This window comes from Sinocyclocheilus rhinocerous, unplaced genomic scaffold, assembly GCF_001515625.1.
Source record: "Sinocyclocheilus rhinocerous isolate Xijiao unplaced genomic scaffold, SAMN03320098_v1.1 scaffold730, whole genome shotgun sequence".
Classification (NCBI taxonomy): domain Eukaryota; kingdom Metazoa; phylum Chordata; class Actinopteri; order Cypriniformes; family Cyprinidae; genus Sinocyclocheilus; species Sinocyclocheilus rhinocerous.
The window spans coordinates 234,254-257,502 of record NW_015670605.1 but is presented as its reverse complement, the minus strand read 5'-3'; the positions used below and the strand labels follow the sequence as shown (position 1 = coordinate 257,502).

Genomic DNA, 23,249 nt, shown 5'->3' with positions numbered 1-23,249 from the left:
TTGCGTGTGCGCCTAAATGTGAGGATATAAGGACTAGGCAACGTTTTTTGTAATATAAAAGGCAGGAAATACGTGTTCCACAAATAATTGTGATTAAAAAGTAAACTTGATATGCATGACCTGCTGTCTTGATTTGAGCCGATGTGTGGGTAATAAATGCAAGAAAATGCAACATGCAAAAAGAGATGAAGGAGAAGATACCAATCAGAATTCAGTATGCAAATGTTCCAATGACATCATGAACATTCTATCAATGCAAGTCAACTTCACTTCTTAATAAAGTATACAAAATACATTTACAAAAAAACAGCATTTTAGTTGCAATAGCATAATGGGACACGCTGATCACGTATCATGTCTGCACGAACAGGGTGTGCGGAAGTATGCAAATACATATGTTGACAGGCAGGTAGGACAGCCTATCGTAGCCCTCGGACTGAGGGATATGATTGGACGAACATTTCATGGTCCTACGCCTTTCACAGATGATATAAATTCATGTAAATACATTTAGACCACTTAACTTAGTGATTGTTAACGGGATGTGAAGTGACTTTCAACCAGCAGGACAAAAATGTTTTTGAACCAAATCACCCACCCTGCCTTTAAGCAGTTTGCATTGAATTGCAGAATTGTAATAATTAAAAAGTGCAGCTTTGTACGCACTGAAATATTGCTTGTGGATCTGAATTCTGTTGTGAAAATCTCTGCATTGTGTAAGTACTATGAACTTTAGCAGACGACATTAAGCCGTTCATCTGAAAGGAAACTGTGACATGATAAGATCCTATTAAAGATCAGACTTAGATGGCAAAATAAAAGAATGTGAGCTGATCTTCATGTCTTCATCACATATCACGTCTTTGCAGGTGGATTTCACAGGTCACACTGTTGTGAGCAGACTTGTGCGGGAACAGGTAATGGCTTTTTAAGTACTCTACGCAGACAGTGAGTGAGTGTGTTTCAGTGCGTGTGCGTGTGAGAGAGAGAGACAGAGATTATCACAGGAACGAGTGCATAATTGCAAAGCTGAAGAGAGTGTTATTGTTCCAGTGATAAACATGTACATTGTATGTAGCAGTGCGTATGTGTTAAGGCCCATTCACACCGAGGATGATAACTATAACAAATAACGATAAAGATTTAGTCGTTTTTAAAATTATTCTAAATGTAAAAGTAGAGCAGAGACCACCACAACTATAACGATAATGGCAAAGAGGAACGATATCATTGGAATTCACTTTCAATACAATTATTCTTTCAGCTCATGAATGATAAAAACGTTGACAGCCATTCAGAATCCATCTTACATTAAAAAGTTTGGGCATTTAAACTGCAGCGCATGCTTATAATAAACAGAACATTATTGTGTGTTGATGTGGAGGCTTATATAGTTATCTTTATAGTTATTGTTATTGGAGTGAACAGGCCTTTAGGGATTGTACTACTACTACTACAATGCTTTGGCCCGTTGTTAGCAAGTTGTGGACATTTTGTGTTCAGTAAATGAAAGTAACTTGCTTACATTATATACAGCATATAAAAAAAACTGTTACATGTCCAACAGTTTAAATACTTGATAAAGACCTGGCTTTGTCATTAACATTTACAAAAAATATTAATCAATATTATGCTAGATTATTATTATTGTAGCTTAAATTCATCCCTAAAAATTGTTTGCCTGAAGAACAGAGAAGCACTGCTGATTGTCGTGTGACACCTCAATAATTTGTCCTATAAATGTAACGTGAATAATTGTCCATTATGTAATTATTAGGTTTGGAAATGGTAGCCTATACATTTATATATAATACTTATTTATGAAAATATTAAAAAGTTTGGGGCCAACAACATTTTTTTTTAAAGAAATTAATATTTTTAATCAGCAAGGATACATTAAATTGATCCAAAGTGTTGATATAAATATCATATAAACATAATATTAATAAATTACCCATAACAGGAATGTATAATTTAGGGACAAATTCCAATCAGTTCCAGTGGTTCCAATTAGTTTTGTTCTGAAACAGTTCTAATGCCAAATGAAATAAATGTGTTAATGCTGATAAAAGTAACAGCATTACACATATTTAATAGCATGTGTTATCCTGTTAAGTTTGACAGCCCTTATAGCAGTGAGCAGACATGCAAGCCCTGACCTAGTGTGTGCATGCATGATCTAGTCACATCTACTCTATAAATATGTGGAAACAATAAATATCTAGATATCTGAGTGTCTAAATATCATCTTGCTTAATCAACTTGGTGAAAATGGCAGGATGGGGCTGCAAGCTGTCTGGTGTCCCCTGAGTACGACACAGTGGTCCAGTGTGTGTGTGTGTGTCTGGTTATATTTCTTGAAGTTTATGAGATGCTCCTAAACTGGCATCTGCACACATCAACAGAATTTCTCCAGGTGGAATCTCAGCGTTGGTGAGAGTCCAGTTCCTTGCATAAAAAAAAGTGTAAATCAATGAGAACTGGTCTCCATAAAGCCGGACAACTTTCCATGAGGTTTCCATGGTAACATTTAGCTTCAGTGTCACAGGAATAGCGGGGCTATGTTGATCTGTACCTTTTGGGAGCTCTGAATCCAAAGCAGCTCACATCTGCTTCTGAAAGAACAGGGCGATTTAATGAGGCTTTAACTTTGGCCCTTTAAAGCCACCGTAGCTGCAGGGGCTGTTAGCCATATCTGTGAGCGCTGTGGTTCATGAACCCTGCTGGGCTAAAGCTCAGGACAGTGTTCTCCTAGGGCACTTTATAATGGATTCTACAGGCATAAGAGCACGCTGAAGACCTTCACAAGTCCCTCTGTCTCTCTCTCACACACACACACACTCGCTTCAGTAGTCACAGTTGTACCAACTTGCCCTGGAGTTGTGCTGGAGTTCAAAAACACACACACACACACTTAAAACTTCCACATCAATCCTTCTGATTTATAAAACTAAGAGCTCCAGCTCTAAAATCTGATCTCATTTAATCACACACATTCAATTCTATATTATTGTAGCAACCATAAATCCATTCAGCATAGCAACACCTTGCAACCACCTAGGAACATTCTTAAAACCACTCAGAATAGCTTGGCAACTGCATAGCAACAACCTGGCAACCACCCATAATCACTCTAGTAACTAGAAATGTTTTTAAAACTACTCAGAATAACTTGGCAACAGCATAGGAACACCCTGGCAACCACGCATAATCACCCTAGTAACTAGAAATGTTTTTAAAACTACTCAGAATAACTTGGCAACTGCATAGCAACACCCTGGCAACCACCCACAATACCATGGCAACCACCTAGCAACGTTCTTAAAACCACTTAGAATAACCTGGCAAGTGCATAAGACCCTGGCAACCACCCACAAACACCCTGGTAAGTAGAAATGTTTTTAAAACTACTCAGAATAACTTGGCAACTGCATAGAAACACCTTGGCAACCACTCACAACACCTTGGCAACCACCTATTAACATTCTTAAAACTACTCAAAATAACTTGGCAACTGCACTGCAACATCCTGGCAACCACCCCCAAACAGCCTAATAACTACAAATGTTTTTTAAATCTATTTAGAATAACTTGGCAACAGCACAGGAACACCCTGGCAACCACCCATAATCACCCTAGTAACTAGAAATGTTTTTAAAACTACTCAGAATAACTTGGCAACTGCATAGCAACACCCTGGCAACCACCCACAATACCATGGCAACCACCTAGTAACTTTCTTAAAACCACTTAGAATAACCTGGCAAGTGCATAACACCCTGGCAACCACCCACAAACACCCTGGTAAGTAGAAATGTTTTTAAAACCACTCAGAATAACTTAGCAACTGCATAGCAACACCCTGATAACCACCTACAACCACTTTACAGCAGCATTGTTACAACAACTCTGAAAAACTTAGCATAGCAACACCCTAGCAATTACTTAGCCATGCAGCAACCATAAAGCTATTCAACTTAGCAACCACCTAGCAACGTTCTTAAAACCACTCTGAATAACTTAGCAGCTGCATAGTAACACCCTGGCACCCTTATGTTCTTTCAAATCTGACTTTATATGCTCAATGATTTGTAGTAACAATTTATAGTAACAATACATTCAACTTAGCAAATGCATAGCAACACCCTGGTAACCGCCTACTAGCGTTCTTAAAACCATTTAGAATAACTTGCGGACTTCCGGTGACGTCACGGAGATGGTTAACGCTTGAAAGTTAAGCTCCGTCGGATTGTTGCAATAAATCCCGATTTACATAATCAATTCAGGTATAGTCAGAGTTTTTCAGGATGAGTACGACAACAAGACACAAGAATGCTTCCAAAAATGAAAATTCGAAAGAGACGATAAAAAACGATCACCTAGCCCTGCCAGAAATGCTAAAGCTAGCCCGTGTGCTCCCGAACTTTCTGAAGTGATGGAAGAGCTGAAATCGTTAAGAAAAGAAAATCAAGAGGGGCATAAACAAACGAAAATATCACTGACAAAATTAGAGACCTCGGTTGAGGACTTAAAATGCCAAATAAACAGTTTGGAGAGCAGAATCGGGGAGACGGAGGAACGGATAAGTGTTGCTGAGGAAACTGAAATGAGGCACGAAAGGGCGCTCCGATACCTTCTGGAACGTGAGGCGGATCTTACAGGTAGATGTGAAGACATGCAAAATAGACTTCGTCGGAATAATTTACGAATATATCAAGTTCCCGAGGGCTGCGAAGGAGAAAACACAGTGGAATTTGTTATGGAGCTGCTCACCACAGTTCTACAGCTACCTCAGGATATGGATATAAAGATTGAAAGAGCACACAGGGCCCTTGCAGCCAAACCAAAAGACTCCACCGCACCTCCGAGATCGATAATAGTGAGATTCCTGGACTATGCGGTTAAGGATGCAATCTTAAGACAAGCCTTGTCACAGAAACAGGTCCTGTACAACACAAAACCGATTTACTTTGACAACGACTACTCGCCTGAGTTGCAGAGGAAAAGAGCACAGGTGCAAGATGCAATGAAACAGCTCAAGATGAAGAACGTGCCAGCGCAGTACGTCTATCCAGCAAAGATAAAGGTCTACCTGGAGAAGGGAGTAAAAACTTTCCCTACCCTAATGGATGCTGCACTACCGCTAAAAAAGGAAAAACGAAATAAAAGCGATCCATCTGTCATACAGTGTTATTGTGGCCGCGGTGTGTCACGTGACAAGACTGATGCGTCGCCATGGAAACAGTAAGGGGAAACATTCTAAAATAACGGTCGCCTTAAAAAAAATCACTCTGGGGGACCGCTAGAACATTTTAAACTCACCACTGAAAAGGTTAATATCGGCCAGGCCGACAATCAGTCGATCCCTAATTGTGAACATTGAGCTTGCACCGTCCAGTACAGTATTTTCTCTGCGGTGTATCTGTGCACTTCTCTTTGCATCTTTAGCATGTCTCATCTCTTGCCCCTGTTAACATCTTGTTCAAAGACTGTAATAGTTCCACACAAATGACATTTTGGGAAATGACTACAATGCATTTTGTTTGCAAGAGATCGGCCAAAAAAAGACTGGTGGCAGATTTTTGGAGCAAAAACCAGCTTCCAGTCCGATTGATGGTCGGTTGACTGGTGCATCTTTACTAGTAATAAAAGGGGAGATAGGCCCCATTACATCCAGTGAAGTTGAGGTGCTCTTATCCGTTTATATGGTCCATAATCTGGTAAGGATAGCTGCTTTCCTCTGCTCCACATCCACAACCAGTGCTAAAGTAATGGCAATGTAATCTAATAAGGGCTCATGGAATGCTCAGGCAGTATTAGTTGTTGTGGAATAGGGTCATGAGGGGTTTCAGTTCAGCACACCGCTGATGTCATTTGCAGGGCGACAAAATCCACCATGAAGAGCCTCGGGCAGAAATGCATAAACCAGCACACATTCCACACCTCTCAAAATTGTTAAAGCCATGCTAGGCCCACAGACACATACTAATAGGTTGAACAACAAGGCTGAGTACACAATCTTTATGGTAGGAAGTAGAAATTTACAGCTTATTCATAAAAAGCAGCTCATGTAAATTGTAGTGGATTGCAATTCAATAGTTTACATTCATCACCAGATAGCATGAAGTAATCGGCCCGAGCTCGGCTGCCCCGCGGCGCCTCCGGCTCAGACTCGGCATCGGCGAGTGTTATCCGGGCCGAGTGTGGCCCGCGCTCGCTCTCGCACATGTGTTTGTTATGCGGCTATAAAGCACTGGCCCAATTCCTGTTCACCGTAACCCACCCGGATCTGGCTGTAGAGTCCAGGCCACTTCTGATAATGACTCGGCTCGGTTCAGTCATAGATGGTTACATTAATATAGCAATAATTAACATAAAACTGTTTTAAACTGACTTAAGACCTTTACGGTATTTTATAAAGTTAAGTAAAATATCTGCGATAAAAAATTTATATATTGGACTTCCGGTGACGTCACGGAGATGGTTAACGCTTGAAAGTTAAGCTCCGTCGGATTGTTGCAATAAATCCCGATTTACATAATCAATTCAGGTATAGTCAGAGTTTTTCAGGATGAGTACGACAACAAGACACAAGAATGCTTCCAAAAATGAAAATTCGAAAGAGACGATAAAAAACGATCACCTAGCCCTGCCAGAAATGCTAAAGCTAGCCCGTGTGCTCCCGAACTTTCTGAAGTGATGGAAGAGCTGAAATCGTTAAGAAAAGAAAATCAAGAGGGGCATAAACAAACGAAAATATCACTGACAAAATTAGAGACCTCGGTTGAGGACTTAAAATGCCAAATAAACAGTTTGGAGAGCAGAATCGGGGAGACGGAGGAACGGATGTTGCTGAGGAAACTGAAATGAGGCACGAAAGAGCGCTCCGATACCTTCTGGAACGTGAGGCGGATCTTACAGGTAGATGCGAAGACATGCAAAATAGACTTCGTCGGAATAATTTACGAATATATCAAGTTCCCGAGGGCTGCGAAGGAGAAAACACAGTGGAATTTGTTATGGAGCTGCTCACCACAGTTCTACAGCTACCTCAGGATATGGATATAAAGATTGAAAGAGCACACAGGGCCCTTGCAGCCAAACCAAAAGACTCCACCGCACCTCCGAGATCGATAATAGTGAGATTCCTGGACTATGCGGTTAAGGATGCAATCTTAAGACAAGCCTGGTCACAGAAACAGGTCCTGTACAACACAAAACCGATTTACTTTGACAATGACTACTCGCCTGAGTTGCAGAGGAAAAGAGCACAGGTGCGAGATGCAATGAAACAGCTCAAGATGAAGAACGTGCGAGCGCAGTGCGTCTATCCAGCACAGATAAAATCTACCTGGAGACGGGAGTAAAAACTTTCCCTACCCTGATGGATGCTGCACTACCGCTGCGGGACCTGGGAATCAAAGTTCGAGTGGATGAACGAGACCGACATGTAAGAGAAATATCGAAGGCTAGATGGTCAAGGCAAGGTAAAGGTGGACGTGGAGTGAGCACAGCGTTGTCCGATGCAGATCTTCAAGCATTTTTGCAAAAGGAATGAACCGTTTAAAATATGTAAGCAGTAGCCTACATTTAAACGGGATATTTCTGCTTCAGAATGTGAGTAACGTAAACTCTGGTTAAATTACAGAAGAGAGTGGTTCTTTGTAGAGATTCATACGTTTAAAGGGACATAATTCGTATTCATACGTTTTTTTTTCCCCTCTCTTCTTTTTTTTCGGGATAATAATTGATTTGTTTGTAAATGGACGGATACTTGCTGATATTTTGAATTCTGAGTGGAAATCACTCTTGGAGGCAGCCGTGTTTCAAAAACAGAATGGCTGCACGCACCCGGTGCACTTTTGATACCCCAGGGAGTCAGCGTCACAATTCCCTGCCCCTGTTACATCGGGATTTGGCCTGCGAGACAAGAACTTGGCCGAATGGATGTGTGGAAGTCTTGTTCATGTATATAGTTCATGTTTTTGTTTTCGTTTATGTTAAATATTTGCCTTTGACAGCTGATTTTTTTTATTTTTACTTTATTTTTTTTAATACATTACTGGAACATGTTGGTTACTAACACATACAACATCTACCAATGGACAATTTAATTTGTGTCAGTTATAATGTGAAAGGTCTGAGCAGCCCAATTAAAAGAAAGAAAATATTTAATCAGCTTAGAAAAATGCAATGTTCTATTGAATTGCTTCAAGAGACCCACCTGTCTGATGGGGAACATTTAAAACTGAGAAGGGTTAAAGACTTTTTACAAAAATCCTAAGTCAAGAGCTCGAGTTAATGGACATTGCTCAGAGTTTTTTAATTTAGGTAGGGGAACTCGTCAGGGAGATGCGATGTCTCCAGTCTTATTTGCTCTTAGCATTGAGCCACTAGCGGAGTTAATAAGGAGCAACCCCAGAATAAAGGGGATAGCAGATAAAGGAGGGAAGGATCATAAGATATTGCTATACGCAGATGACGTATTATTATTTATTGAAAACCCCCTTTCATCAATCCCAGCCCTTTTACAGTGCCTTAGAGACTATGGCTTAGTTTCTGGATACAAGGTAAATTCTGAGAAATCTGAGGCAATGATGATTTCAGGACATTGGCCCACTCAGTTAGATAATGAGGTATCTTTTCGATGGTCTAGTCAGGGCTTCAGATACTTGGGTGTCATCCTTACACCTATGGCATCACGTTTATATCTAGCTAACTATACAAGGTTTTTTGAGATGATAAAAAAAGACTTGGCGGGATAACTATGTGCATATATTCTGGGAATGTCCCAAAGTACTATTGTATTGGCAGCGGGTTAAAAGGGAAATTAGAAAAATTTTAGGAAGAGATATATCAATGCACCCAGTATTTTTTTTTGCTAGATGGTTTCCCCTCGGATCAGTTCAGTAAATCTCACTTATTTGTATTACATATATTACTAATGGCAGCCAGGAAGATAATCACTGTGAACTGGATGAATGTGCATGAACCTATTGTGACAGAATGGACACAAAGACTGAAACAGATATATATATTTGAGAAAATGACCGCGGACTTGCACTTAAAATCTGACTTTTTTCGACAGAAGTGGGCACTTATTGAAACATATTTGCTTGAAGGAAATAGCTCTAATATATATTAATGTTTGAACCATGCAGATAGTTTGCCAGTATGTGGTGCATTTATTGAAGTGCTGTCAGGGACTTTTGTATTTATTTTTAAATTAGTGTTTTTTTTGTTTGTTTTTTTGTTTTCTTAGTGTTTATTTATTTATTCATTTACTTTTCATGTATCAATATTGTAAGTAAAAGTTATGTAACAGTGTTTTGTTAAAAAAAAGGTTCAATAAACACACAGTTAAAAAAAAAAAAAAAGAATAACTTGCTAACTGCATAGCAATGTTCAAGCATTCTCACAATTTTTTAAAGAAAGAATTCTGCAAAGAAAATTCTGTCAAAAATGTCTACACAATTTATCTGAGTACATAGCAACACCCTGGTAACGGTCAAGAACCACTCATATTTTTCTATAGAAAACAATGTTCAACATTTATCATATTGCTGTTGGTGCTGTTTTATAAAAGCATAAGCTACTCAAGGCAGTCATTTTACCATGGTGACTTTGTGTCATGGACGCAACTGAATAATACAATCTGAAATATAAACGTAGTGCTTGACTAGTATACCTTCTCTTTATTTTCACATTCAGGTACTGCTTTGACTTCAGAAGATCATATAAGGACATTCCAGGTCAAGTTGCAGGATTAGAGAGCAAGTTTGAGGCCTGAGGAACAGCGCAGTAATTTGGCAGTAAATAATAACATCAACAGTACTGTCATCACACACCTCTGGGGGAAAATGAATGAGAGAGAGAAAGAGAGAGAGACTACAGGAGAGTGTGATCTCTAGTCTCTAGATCATTAACACACATCACCCTGCAATTAAAAACTCACTTATCTTAATTACTCAACTAATGGGACGAGTCCCTGCAAACACGCACTCACACACACACACACACACACACACCCTCAAAGGACAGCAACAATAACATATACACACATCCACATGCGCATTTAGGAGTGAAAAACCAACATTAATACTCAGAGTGAAGCCTAAAGCCACAAACACTCACACTACAAATACACAATCCACACGTCAGCCTGTCTGTCTCTGCTCCACACTCTCTTCAGTTCTGATGTGCCATGTCGTTACTGATTCCTGAGATGTTCATTCATTAGATGTTGATGAATTTAACAGTGAATCTGCACTAATGAGATTCTGTGTGTGTAAAGGTTGTTCCAAAAGCCTGTTTCTGTAATGAACACTAAAACAATTAACATCAAATCAGAAAGGGGAAGTTTGTCTGTCTTTGCCATTCTATCTGTCCTAGGGATGTTCATTTTAACCGTTTAACCGGTTAACCGACGGTAAGAATTTTGACCGATTAATACAATCGGTTTACTGCATGGTTAAAATATGCTACTCGTTTTTTAGGGGGGAAAAAACATAAGTCGCGTATAAGTCAATAAACACTGTAAACATAGCTAGGCTATTTTAGTTCCCCTCACTCCACAACAAATCCTTTCAATTAACAGTATTTAGAAAAGAACAAGAATTGCAATATAAATGACAAGCCAAAACGAATTAATTTAGGTTCAAACGAAAACTGAAACCAACTCTCTCATTCCACACAAAATCAAATGTTTCCGTATTCGTGATGTATTTGAATGGCAAATTATTATTTATTATGTACTTCACTCGCGTTCCAATATCCACGTAAAACAAAATGTTTTGCATAACATCACGGCGGTACAGTGATAACACTTAACCTTAACGGCTTAACAGATTTTGCTACATATTTTTACTACATGTTTTTTTTACTACATATTAACAATCGGTTAACGAGCGTCGGTTAGGAAAAATAACCGAAATGAACAACCCTAATCTGTCCATCCATTCGTCATCCATCCATCCAACCATCTGTCAGTCTATCTATCTATCTGGGCTATAAAATATTAAACTATTTTGAAAACTTTCAATCTAAAAATGAGTTATTTGAATTTAAAGGGATAGTTCACCCAAAAATGAAAATTACCCCATGATTTACTCACCCCTCAAGGCATCCTAGGTGTATATGACTTTCTTCTTTCAGACAAATACAATCAGAGTTATATTAAAAAATGTCCTGGCTCTTCCAAGCTTTAAAATGGCAGTGAATGGGTGTTATTTTTCAATAGTCCAAAATAAATAGTCCAATAAAGTGCATACAGCCATCATAAAAAGTGTCCCACATGGCTCCGGGAGGTGAATAAAAGCCTCCTGAAGCGAATCGATGCGTTTTTGTAAGAAAACTATCCATATTTAAAACTATAAACAGTAATCTCTAGCTTCCGCTAACTTTCGTAGGCATCGTTCCGCTAACTGCCATATTCACCTCCTGGAGCCGTGTGGGACACTTTTTTTTATGATGGATGCGCTTTATTGGACTTCTATTGGACTATTGAAAAATAACACCCATTCACTGCCATTTTAAAGCTTGGAAGAGCCAGGACATTTTTTTTATATAACTCTGATTGTATTTGTCTGAAAGAAGAAAATCATATACACTTAGGATGCCTTGAGGGTGAGTAAATCATTGGGTAATTTTCATATTTGGGTGAACTATCCCTTTAAGTTCATTTTAATACTTCCTATATTCAAATCTGAATTGAAATTCTGCCCCTTGTTTGCCACTTTAATTCAAATTACATTCAAATTCAAGAATTGCGCTGGAATTTAAAAGGCATTTGTAATTCAGTTCTGTTTGCAGTTCAGTTTATTTCCTGTTAACAAAGGAAAGAAAGTGTGCTCATCAAATGATTTCATAAGATCTTGAACTCAACCTGAGTTTCCTGAAGAGAGCGACACATCTTCCTCTACCCATTTTCCCCTGCTTCTTTGATTGTCCCCTTTAGAGTCACACACAACGGCTTTGAGAGAGCATGCAATATGAATTCTAATAGAGCAATTACCATTATGAATGATAACTAGGGACATTCCGCTGATCTAGGGTCAGGGCCTGTGCAATAGCTCTTATGATTACAGAGTATGGAATCAGGTTCAGGAAATAGCAGTGCTCCGCTAGCCAGCGGGAATGTTTAACCTACATCACGGATCCCTGTCCCATTGATTAGACCATTAGACTTGAACCGCTCGCAGGAAATTGACACAATTCTCTTTCCATATGAAATCTTTGTATTAATGCTCCACAATTTAATGGCAAAGCTATCCGTTTTCTTCAGAATATTCTGTCTATATATCTGTCCACTTTCCAGCTTTCCTCTATAAACTGAATAATATGTCATTCTGTGTGTGATTTGGATGGCTACACTGCTGATGTATCGATTTTCAAAAATAATGTCCTCAAGCCTCTTCACTCAACAGTTACTTTAAGAGGCTATTTTGTGATCATTGCCATTAGCTGATAACCATTCATATGCTTGGAAGACTAACCGAAGCCTGAACTATCAAAGACACATTTTTATTTGGTAATTTTTGATTAAATACTATGCACAAAAGACATAACAGTACTATTATTTGACATCTGCCACCCGGCTCTATAGATATTGGCTATATGCCAAACCCCAACCAAACCCATATCAGTTACCAATACACACATACATACATAAGGCTATGTACATAAATAATTTTAAATTATATAAAAGTAAATATATTTATATATATATATCTTTGAAGCAAACTGTTAGAATGAACCAGTTTGCAAAAAGGAGTCAGATTTCTTAACACTATTCTGAAAACATACTATTAAAAGCATCTGTTTCTCTTTCTACTCTCCCTAAACTGTCCTATCAAATAAATGCAAAAAAAATTAAATTAAAAAAAATCCTGAAAATATAAAATTGTTTATGAGCTATTTCATGGCTGCTGTAATGAGAGCAACATGATAGAGGCCTAATCAACTTTTGTCACAGCTGCATTTACCACTTGCAGTGAAAACTATATGAGCCTGTGAAGATCTCAGGACAACAAACTGAGCTGCAAAACAAAATAAAAAAAATGTCAATTAAAGGAGTATTTCTTTTGTAATTTTGGGGATGTTACTTTCACCCACAATTTTACATTCCGAGGTAACTATAAATCATTCATAGATTGAATTCCCTCAAAATGGCGGAATCTGCAAACAAAACACGGAACTGCATGTTTAAACATCACAATCAATGTTGAACAACACATGCTCAACCAATGGCAGGAGTTTGGGGGTGGGATTGTCTCTTAGGGTGACCAATGGCAGAAGTTCAGGAAATATGTTTTGTCCTTTAATATAACTTAATCAGAAAACATTAACAACTTTTTCAACAACATTTGCATATGTAAACATGGTTTAATTTTTTTTAAATTAGTTTAAAGCATGTCAAATATGAACACATGATTTAGAGGTAGGGTAGGCAATTTCTGAGACAGCTAGCAACAGAAAGCTAGCTTTGAAAGCATAAGATCCCACCCTCCCTGCAAATCACTCTCCAAAGCCACGCCTCCTCCAAAACACATGAACGCGCACAGGCAGACCAGAGACTAACCAGCGACACGATGAGAGACGTTTGTGAAGGTTTGAATGCAACGCTGTCAGATTACCTCATGTCTCATTCACCGGTGAGAAAACATTACAGTACAAAGTGCATATTATTACAATAATAACACCTTCCATTCTCTCGTGGTCTGCAATAGCATAATGGGACGCCCTGATGACGTATCATGTCTGCACGAACAGGGTGCACCGAGGTATGCAAATACATACGTTGACAGGCAGGTAGGACAGTCTATCGTAGCCCTCGGACCGAGGGATATGATTGGACAAACATTTTTTGGTCCTACACCTTCCACAGACAATATAAATACAGTTAGACCACTTAACTTAGTGAATGCTATTGGGATGTGAAGAGACTTTCAACCAGCATAACAAAAAATGTTGAACCAAATCACCTACCCTGCCTTTAAATCTTCACATGTGCTTGTACTTCATATACATAATGCAGTGCCATTCAGACACTCATAGTCATTTAAGTGTCATATATATATATATATATATATACATACACATATACACAGGCTACAAAAACCCATTCAACACACACTAACACAAAACTGAGCCACTGAAGGTTCTCAATGTACATCTGAAATATATCAAAGAAACACATGGTGTAACCCTCTCTCTCTCTCTCTCTCTTTCTCTTTCTCTCGCCGTCCATTCTGTTCCTCCCTTTGCTCCGTCTGTCTCATGCTGATAGCAATGAAAGTGATCTACGCGGGAGGCCGTACACACACACAAGTACACCGCTACAGTGAGTGTGTGTGTGTTTGTTGCACTGTGGGGAGGTTTGTCCTGCTGTGTTAAGCTCATGTATGGACTAAATCGACAAAGGCTTTCAGTCACACACACACATTATCCCACATCCTAAGAGACTTACACCACAGCAGCACTAATGTGACGCATATAGGCCACTGTCCTTCAGACTGGAGCATGAAAAAACATACTAAACTCAACACTCAAATTACTATATATCAAATTACGTATAATGACATTAGTCATTATATAATTGTCTGATTATGAGTATTTGCTCTAATTGGAATGTTTTGAGAACAATGATCACTGCATATTTTAAATTCCATTTACATACTGTCATCCAAATAAGTGATTTGGAAGTGAGTATTAGAAATGCCATGAAATGCACATTTTCATATATGTCTCTTTTCGCTGCACTGAGAGTGGTCGGCTTTACAATTCGCTTTAAACATGTAATTCGCTTTAAACATGTATGACAAACGCGCTCTGAGTTCACTTTATATTCAGATTCATGCAAATCTAAATATTTATGGTCATTCCAGGTTATCATTGAAGGAAATATTATGCAACAACACAGAGGAGATGACAGTATATTTCCAGATTTTGAATCAGGAGGATATAAAAAAATTTAATTTAATTTAATTTAACTAAAATTTCGAAGTATAAAACATATATTATTATTATCTCAAATTACATCATTCTATCCTTTGAAATATTTGTTAACAGCCTAAAACACTTAACAATTAAATACAACAATGTAAAAAAAAGAAAATTTTAAAAATACTTTAAAATATAAAAAGAATATATTATTCTACTGTATATATTATTGTTATTATTACTATTATTTAATATCATGTCATTCTACCCTGTGAATTTGTTTCTATTTGTTTACAAAGCAAAACATACATTAATAAATTGTATAATATCTCAATAAATTTCAAAGTGGGGAAGTCGTGGCCTAATGGTTAGAGAGTCGGACTCATAAGCCAAAGGTTACGGGTTCGAGTCTCGTACCGGCAGGGATTGTAGGTGGGGGGAGTGAATGTACAGCGCTCTCTCCCACCTTCAATACCACGACTGAGGTGCCCTTGAGCAAGGCACCGAACCCCCAACTGCTCCCCGGGCGCCGCAGCAAAAAAAATGGCTGCCCACTGCTCCGGGTGTGTGTTCACGGTGTGTGTGTGTTCACTGCTGTGTGTGTGCACTTTGGATGGGATAATGCAGAGCACTAATTCCGAGTATGGGTCACCATACTTGGCCACATGTCACTGTCAAAGCTTGGCTCCCATGGCTCTTAGCCCCGCCCCACTTGTCATAAAAATTTTAAGCTCTACTAACTTAAAAAAATTGAGTTCGTTTACTCAAATATTTTGAGACAATAAGTTTCCACAAATGTTTTGAGTATTCCTAACTTATCAGGTTTTACAGTGTGAATAAATTAAATGTTCTTAAGTTTATACAATTAAATGCCAGACATACGTGATAATCATGATGGATGTGACTGACCTGATATGAACGTATATCCAATTCCACGTGGTCGACCTAAGTCTTGATCGAGCGCTGTGATCTTACGGACTTCATAACCCTACAGACGACAAGCATTTAATGAGAAAAATAAAAAAAAAACATGAAAATTATGCATACATAAATAATCAATAAATAATAAGTTCATAAATAATTTGTCTTTAGTTTGAACAGTATATCTATTGCTTTATAGTTTGTTTTTAAAATGCTTTGCATGAAAAGTGTGCTTGTGCTATAATTTAAAATAAATGCCACTTGCTTTTTATTTTGTCTAATGCGATGACAAACAGACATTTTAAGTGTTCAAATGCTTTTGTGTGCAACTGTTCAGGAAAGGACCTGGTGAAGGATGTTACAGGGACATCAGCTTCAAAAACAAATGCATCAAATGAGACATGAAATACAACAAATGGAGAAATATTCTGAATTTGAGGACTCTTTGATCCTGAATGAGAAACAGTACAGATGCTTAAAGAGAAAAGTGAGAGAGCTTCTGGTCATTGATCCAGCTAATAGTGTCTGAGAGCTGTTTATGCTTCATTTCTGCCAACACTCCACCGCTATTACAGCACACAATCAATTACAGCACGTTTAGCAGGAATGTGAGGAGGAGCGAGGGAGAAATGGATGACAAAAGCAGCTGAACAGGGGATGAAGTGTGGCTGAAGTAGTTCGCAAGCCATTCTCTTGCCGTCCGCACAAGTGGAATGTTCAATCATGCACACGTCTTTCTTCTTCTCTTTCCTGTCCTCTCATCCTTAAACATTCTCCCTGCACCTTCTTGTCCACTTCTCCATCCTCCCTCCATCCGAGTCTCTTCTCTTGCACCATTTCAGATCAAGCGCTTGACAGCCAAATTGTGTTTGCCCCTAAAAAGCCTTTAAATGCTACCCTGACAAAAGAAAACGGCAAACAGCGGTGCAAAAAACTCCCCACTTTTCCCCGCAAGAGATAATTTTTCTCTGCGTTTTAGCTGTTGTCAAACTTTGGTCCATTTGGCAGGTGGATTCAGCATGCTACAGTATGAGCATGAACCGCAGAGCTGTGTTTGTGCCAGAGGGTCAGGTTTGATGGGTTCGGATGGACAGCGAGTCCCTGCTGGTAGATGACGAAACTACACCACTTCATGGGACATCCAAAAGTTACGGAGCCTAGGAAGTCACCTGTGGTTTACAAAATCTGAGCGCACGGATTGGAAATTCGTGAGTACGGTTTATTAATCCGTGGGCACGATTTGTTAAACCGAGGGAACAGTTTAAAAATTCGTCAGTGCGGTTAAAAAACTGAGGGGACGGATTGTTTTTTTCTCCTACAGGTGACTTCCCGGGCTCCGTAAAAAGTAGCTGTGTATTCAGAAAAAGAAATATAAAAAAAAAAGGACGCATTAAAATGATCAGAAATGTCAGCTTCTCTCTCACATTTCAACATTGATATTAATAAGAAATGTTTCTTGAGCAGCAAATCAGATTATCAGAATGATTTCTGAAGGATCATGTGACACTGAAGATGGGAATAATGATGCAGAAAATTCAGCTTTGCATCACAGGAATAAATTACATATTAAAATACATTTAAATAGAAAACAGTTATTTTAAATTGTAATAATATTTGAAGAGTTCATTTGCAAAAATGAACTATGAACTATTTTTTTCAGAAATCACGTTTTTTTAGTTGCGCATTCCAAGTAATATCAATCAAACTGCAGTTGGGTTGTTTGATTAAGTAATAATAACTTAAACAAATACAGGTAATTTACAAAGTTAAAGTTCATTGAAAGTATGTTTTTTACATATTAAAATTTGTTTTATAGCAAAAGCAGATAACAGTCGTTTTTTGGCAAAAGCAGATAACGCCACATTTCATGTTTTAGAGTTTAAAAACACATTCGTTTAATCTTTGTAATCTCCTCAGATGACAATGTAGATGCCTGACAAACGTTGTTGTGATCATAAACTGTATGGATGTGATTACACGCAATACACAGAGCTTTTCCCTCACTATTGTAACGCGCTGCTTTTGCAAGGTTCCGTGAAAATGTTTCAGCTTTTATTTTCCTTTTTCGCCCTGAAGAAGATATCACAGGTTCATCAAGTTCGTCGAAATTATCCATCCTCGATCACTTTTAGTCAGCTTTGATGAAACTCCTCTCAGCTAGCACGTCTTTTCAAAGTGAAAGTAGCCTTGTCACCTGACCTGAATACAGCGTGCTGATTCGCTAAAATGGATTTATCGGCTTCTGTTCAAAAAACAACAAGGGCGCTTGTCGGCTTCTGCAGTAAAACGTGAACTTGCGATGCCTTGAAAGTGGACAAAACCGGCTTTTTTGACAAAACATGTTTAGGTTTCAGATTGCGCTATATGTGGAGAATAATGCACGGCAATCAGATCTTTTTTTTTTTTAAGTGGCGTTTATCGGTTTTTGCAAATGAACTCTTCATTTCACATCATCACTGCTTTTACTGTATTTTTGATCAAATAAATGAAGGCTTGTTGAGCATACAGACTTTGTTAAAAAAAATAAAATTCGACAAACTTTTGCATGATAGTGTACCGTTTAAAATAAGAAATAATGTCACAATTACGAGAAACAAAGTCACAATTGTAAGATTCACACAATTATGAGAAATAAAGTTGCAATTCTATCGCAATTACATTGTTTTTTTTGTTTTTTTTAATTTAATTATAAGGCATGAACAGGCATCCATATATAGTGGATATTTCACCATATTTCAAGAATTAAGGTGAATCTTAAATGAATAATTCACCCAGAAATTTTAATTATGCCATTATTTACTCAAACAAATAAATTATACATTTTGAAGAACCTTCAAACTAATCTTTCAATACAACAACCACATGGTGGTGCCTGTCGAGCTCCACAAAATCTAAATCATCATAGTTATTATTATAGTAAATTCAAAAATCAACATAGTTATTATTAAAAATCATAATTTCACATGAAAAATATGGAAAACATGTGAAAACATTTTTGGATGTGAACATATGCTAAATGCGACCTTCAAAGACATGGTCACTATAAACCGTCCTTGCATGTAAACAGCTAAGCAAAAAATATGTAGGTGGAGAAAAAATAAATATAATAGATCATACTAAATTAGGACAATGTAACGCTGAACAAATAATGACAGAATTAAGAATTTTGGGCAGACTATTGCTTTAAAAGTGTTTCTCTAATGTACAAAGGCAATTGAGATGAGAGGGAAAGCTAAGGGATCTCTCTCTCTCCAGGTGTCTGAGCGAGAGCGACGCACCTGAGATGGAGCGGGGGTTAAGAGTTGTGTTTTGACAGATGGCCCACGACAGCTCTGCGTGTTTGATATCTGTTTGTGTGTAAATGTCAGTAGCCTTGAGAACTCTCCACACACTCCGTACAAGCGTGTGAATGTGAGTGTGAGGGAAGATAAGCTTTAAGCTCTCTGCGTGTGGCTAAGTGTATGTGTCAACATCGTTTTATACGAACATGCTTGTGTGACGTGTGCCCTTATTGAGGGCGTACATGTTTAGACGGTCTAATTCTCATCACAAAAGCCTCTTGTCTTTTTTTAATAGTGTTTCCACAACTTTAGGAAATAAGAAATTATATGCCAAAATCAATCGCGTCCACTTGGAGCTTGATGCTGACCGCCACATTTAGACAGGACAACTGGTCTAAAGTCATCACTGTCTTCTTATTCATGACCTTCCCGAGACGACTGATAGATCCGTGTCACCACACTTCACTTCTGACACGCTCACAGGTTAATATGCATGCAAATGGACACCAGAGAGAGAGATAAAAGGAGGGAGAGAGAAAATATGGGGCATGAAAGAAAGAGAAATAGGTAAAAAAGACAGAGACTGAAGAGTTGGTTGAGAAGTGGAGTGATACAAACGGTGAAATATGTACATTTTGTAATATAGTAAAATATATTAAAATAGAAAACAGTTATTTTAAATTTCACAATAATACTGTTTTACTGTATTTTTTATAAAATAAATGCAGCTTTGGAGAGCACAAGAGACTTCAAAAATAATTTAAAAAAAAACTAATTATTCCAAACTTTTGACCATTAGTGTGTGCATTAAATATGTACATTAAATGTGTATATCAAATTATAAAACGGATAGTTCCGGTCCTTGATTCTGATTGGCTGAGCCACGTTTGAAGCTGTTGTAAATTACTCTACAAACATACACCTTTGTTTACGTTTGTCTGTAGCTTGGCAACCACTTTGTTGCAACCACAACTAATTCTGAGGAACTACATTGTTTGGTGGAAGAATACTGTTTTTATTAATATCATTACACTTTATTTGCTCTGTTTTATTTTGTGAAACTTTACTACGTATATGGAATAACCGTTTTATAAAAGCAATAAGCCCCGTGAAGCCGTGGTTTACAGTGAATTTATAACAGCTAACTTCCCCTTCGCGTCGTGCCTAACAACGCCCCTTAGGTGTTATAAATTCACTGTAAACCACAGCTTCTTGGGGCTTATTGCTTTAATACAGCTATTTTTCTATAGATATATCAAAATATAGTTCTTTTTGCTAATAAGACAGCAATGTATTGATTTTCCTCAAATAATTTAATATTATATTATATTGTATTGTATTACACACATTTCTGCAAGTTTACAGGCTTAAACTTTGGTTTTGCACATAATTTCATTCTTAGGAGAGATTTCTGTTTTTAGTTTATTTAAATTTTATAGTTTTAAATATATTTTAGATTACATTTTGATTAATTGTAGCTGAATCTGCTTTGGTTTATTTTGGAACTATTTTCTTTAGTTGAGAAAAAATTACTGTAACTAGCAATTTTGTGTCTAAAATATAACTTAGAATATTAACTTCCCGTTTATTTATTTACAGTATAAAATCGATACAGCAGTTCAGCAAGTGTAAATCTCCATTGGAAATATATGATTTCTGGTCTATGGTCTATTTTAAAGGCGGCTTTAACGTAGCTACTTCCACTTTCAATTTTACACAGACAGAAACACACATCCAACACATATCCTCAGAGCCTGCGGCGGTGTGTTTGACACAGTAAACTGACACGGGACCAAACGTCCGGCAGTGAATCTCGCATTGAATGACCTTTCGTGGGCACTCACACTGAGCAGGTCACAGTATAAATCTATCACTGTAATTACAGGAATATTCCAGCGAGAGTTCACAGGTGTAATGGCTACTTCTCTCATAATTATTGTCTAATTACTCAACACACACATTATATCACTCTTTGTCAGCCAAACTCTCTCTTTTTCTGTCTGTCTGTCTCTCATTCCCTGGAATGTTTTCTGTTTGTACAAATCCTTACTTTACTTTTACATTTTTACTTCCACATTTATTCCTGTTTTATAGTTTTCATATAAATATTATCTGGACTCAAAACCTTGTAAAATTACATCCTATTTAAAATTCTTATGAGGCCCAAATATGCTGTCTATGTAGCCAGCTCACTAGGTTTTGTGCCAATGCATTTGGATGAATCTCACGAAAAAATGTTCAGGACATGTCCATGTTTGCAATTGAGAATAATGGAAATTACAAACACATTAAAGTTATTAGAGAATTTGAGAGGGACCTTTCCTTAATTGTCATGAAAATAATGCTATAATGAAAAAAAAAAAAAAAGTCAGTGTATATATTTAAATTAAAATAATGCCACAATGCAATAAATAAATAAAACATTGTAAATAAATAATGTAAAATATATTTTAAAATAAATTTGTAAAAAATAATAAAATAAAATTAATCAGAAAATGTCAAATAAAAATATTAATTGTAAATAGTATTTAAATATGTCATTGTTTTTTGGGGGGAGTCTTGTGGTGCTGTCTATGTAGCCAGCTCACTAGGTTTTGTGCCAATGCATTTGGATGAATCTCACGAAAAAATGTTCAGGACATGTCCATGTTTGCAATTGAGAATAATGGAAATTACAAACACATTAAAGTTATTAGAGAATTTGAGAGGGACCTTTCCTTAATTGTCATGAAAATAATGCTATAATGAAAAAAAAAAAAAAAAAGTCAGTGTATATATTTAAATTAAAATAATGCCACGATGCAATAAATAAATAAATAAATTAAACATTGTAAATAAATAATGTAAAATATATTTAAAAATAAATTTGTAAAAAATAATAAAATAAAATTATTCAGAAAATGTCAAATAAAAATATTAATTGTAAATAATATTTAAATATTTCATTGTTTTTTGGGGGGAGTCTTGTGGGACATGGGGGGCAGTCGTAGCCTAATGGTTAGAGAGTCGAACTTGTAACCCAAAGGTCGCGGGTTCGACCTTTGGGTTACAAGTCCGGGAGTGTGTTCACGGTGTGTGTGTGTGTGTTCACTACTCACTGCAGTGTGTGTGTGCACTTGGATGGGATAAATGAAAAACACAAATTCAGAGTATGGGACACCATTCTTGGCTTCATGTCACGTCACGTCATTTTGTGAGATTCACCCATCTAAATACTGCTGAACTAAGTACAAAGCAAGACTAAATATATGTGTGTGTTTACTGACTGGTGGTGCGTCCTCCATTATATTAGTGCTGTACGGCAGGTTGGTGAAGATGGGGTCCATGTCTTGAACATCAGTGATGGTAATCGCCAAATTAGCCAGACTCGAGAGCGGACGCCTCTTATCCTGGTCCTATCACAGAGATCAACAAGTACACATGTTTTATTTGGCTTTGGAATTGACAAAGTTCCACTCAATAATTTCACAATGCAGAGCTCTACAGTGTGTGTTTTCTAACCGTGGCATTAACAGTGAGCTGATAGGCGTTTGTCGTCTCATAGTCCAGCGCTCTCGTCACAGTAACGATTCCCCTGGCCCCATCAATTGAGAAGAACGGAGAGGGAGGCTGGAAGGAGAAGAGCACACTGCCGCCCACACCCTGATCCGGGTCTGTCGCATTCACCATGAACACGGACGTTCCCACTGGAGTGTTCTACACACACAGAGACAGTAATGAGACATTCTATTAAATGTATACAATGTTGTGCTGTTCAAATGAGAAAGAAAGAACTTGCATAATGAACACTATTTAATACTGTGGTTAAGCATATTTCAGATGAGTTACAGCTTTTGTCTCTGTCATTTCACCTGTCAGTAAGTGACACACGTCAGAGATGATCTGCTGTCACTGAGACATGATGCAGTCAGTCAGCAACAGAGAGAACACACCCAGACTAAAATGCTGGAGGAGCATTTTCAGACACTCCCTAAGTTTTAAGCAAGTATTTATACAATAACTTCAGGGATGGGACTATAGGGGTGAATCTGATTAAAACAGGTGAAATAAAAAAAGAAAAAAAAGTACAGATGACAAAAATGTTTCTTAATATATATATATATATAT

At 37.6% G+C, this 23,249-nt stretch overlaps 1 protein-coding gene across 1 annotated transcript in view; it reads right to left on the bottom strand.

Annotated features, from left to right (window-relative positions):
- The window catches only part of LOC107734258 (cadherin-23-like), a 236,996-nt gene that overhangs the window by 131,763 nt on the left and 81,984 nt on the right, over window positions 1–23,249 (bottom strand). Inside the window, exons 4-6 of the mRNA XM_016546172.1 lie at window positions 22,644–22,838; window positions 22,409–22,537; window positions 15,850–15,928 (exon numbers count right to left, since the gene is read on the bottom strand). Coding sequence (XP_016401658.1) covers window positions 15,850–15,928; window positions 22,409–22,537; window positions 22,644–22,838 — 403 coding nt within the window. The remainder of the gene's footprint in view (window positions 1–15,849; window positions 15,929–22,408; window positions 22,538–22,643; window positions 22,839–23,249) is intronic.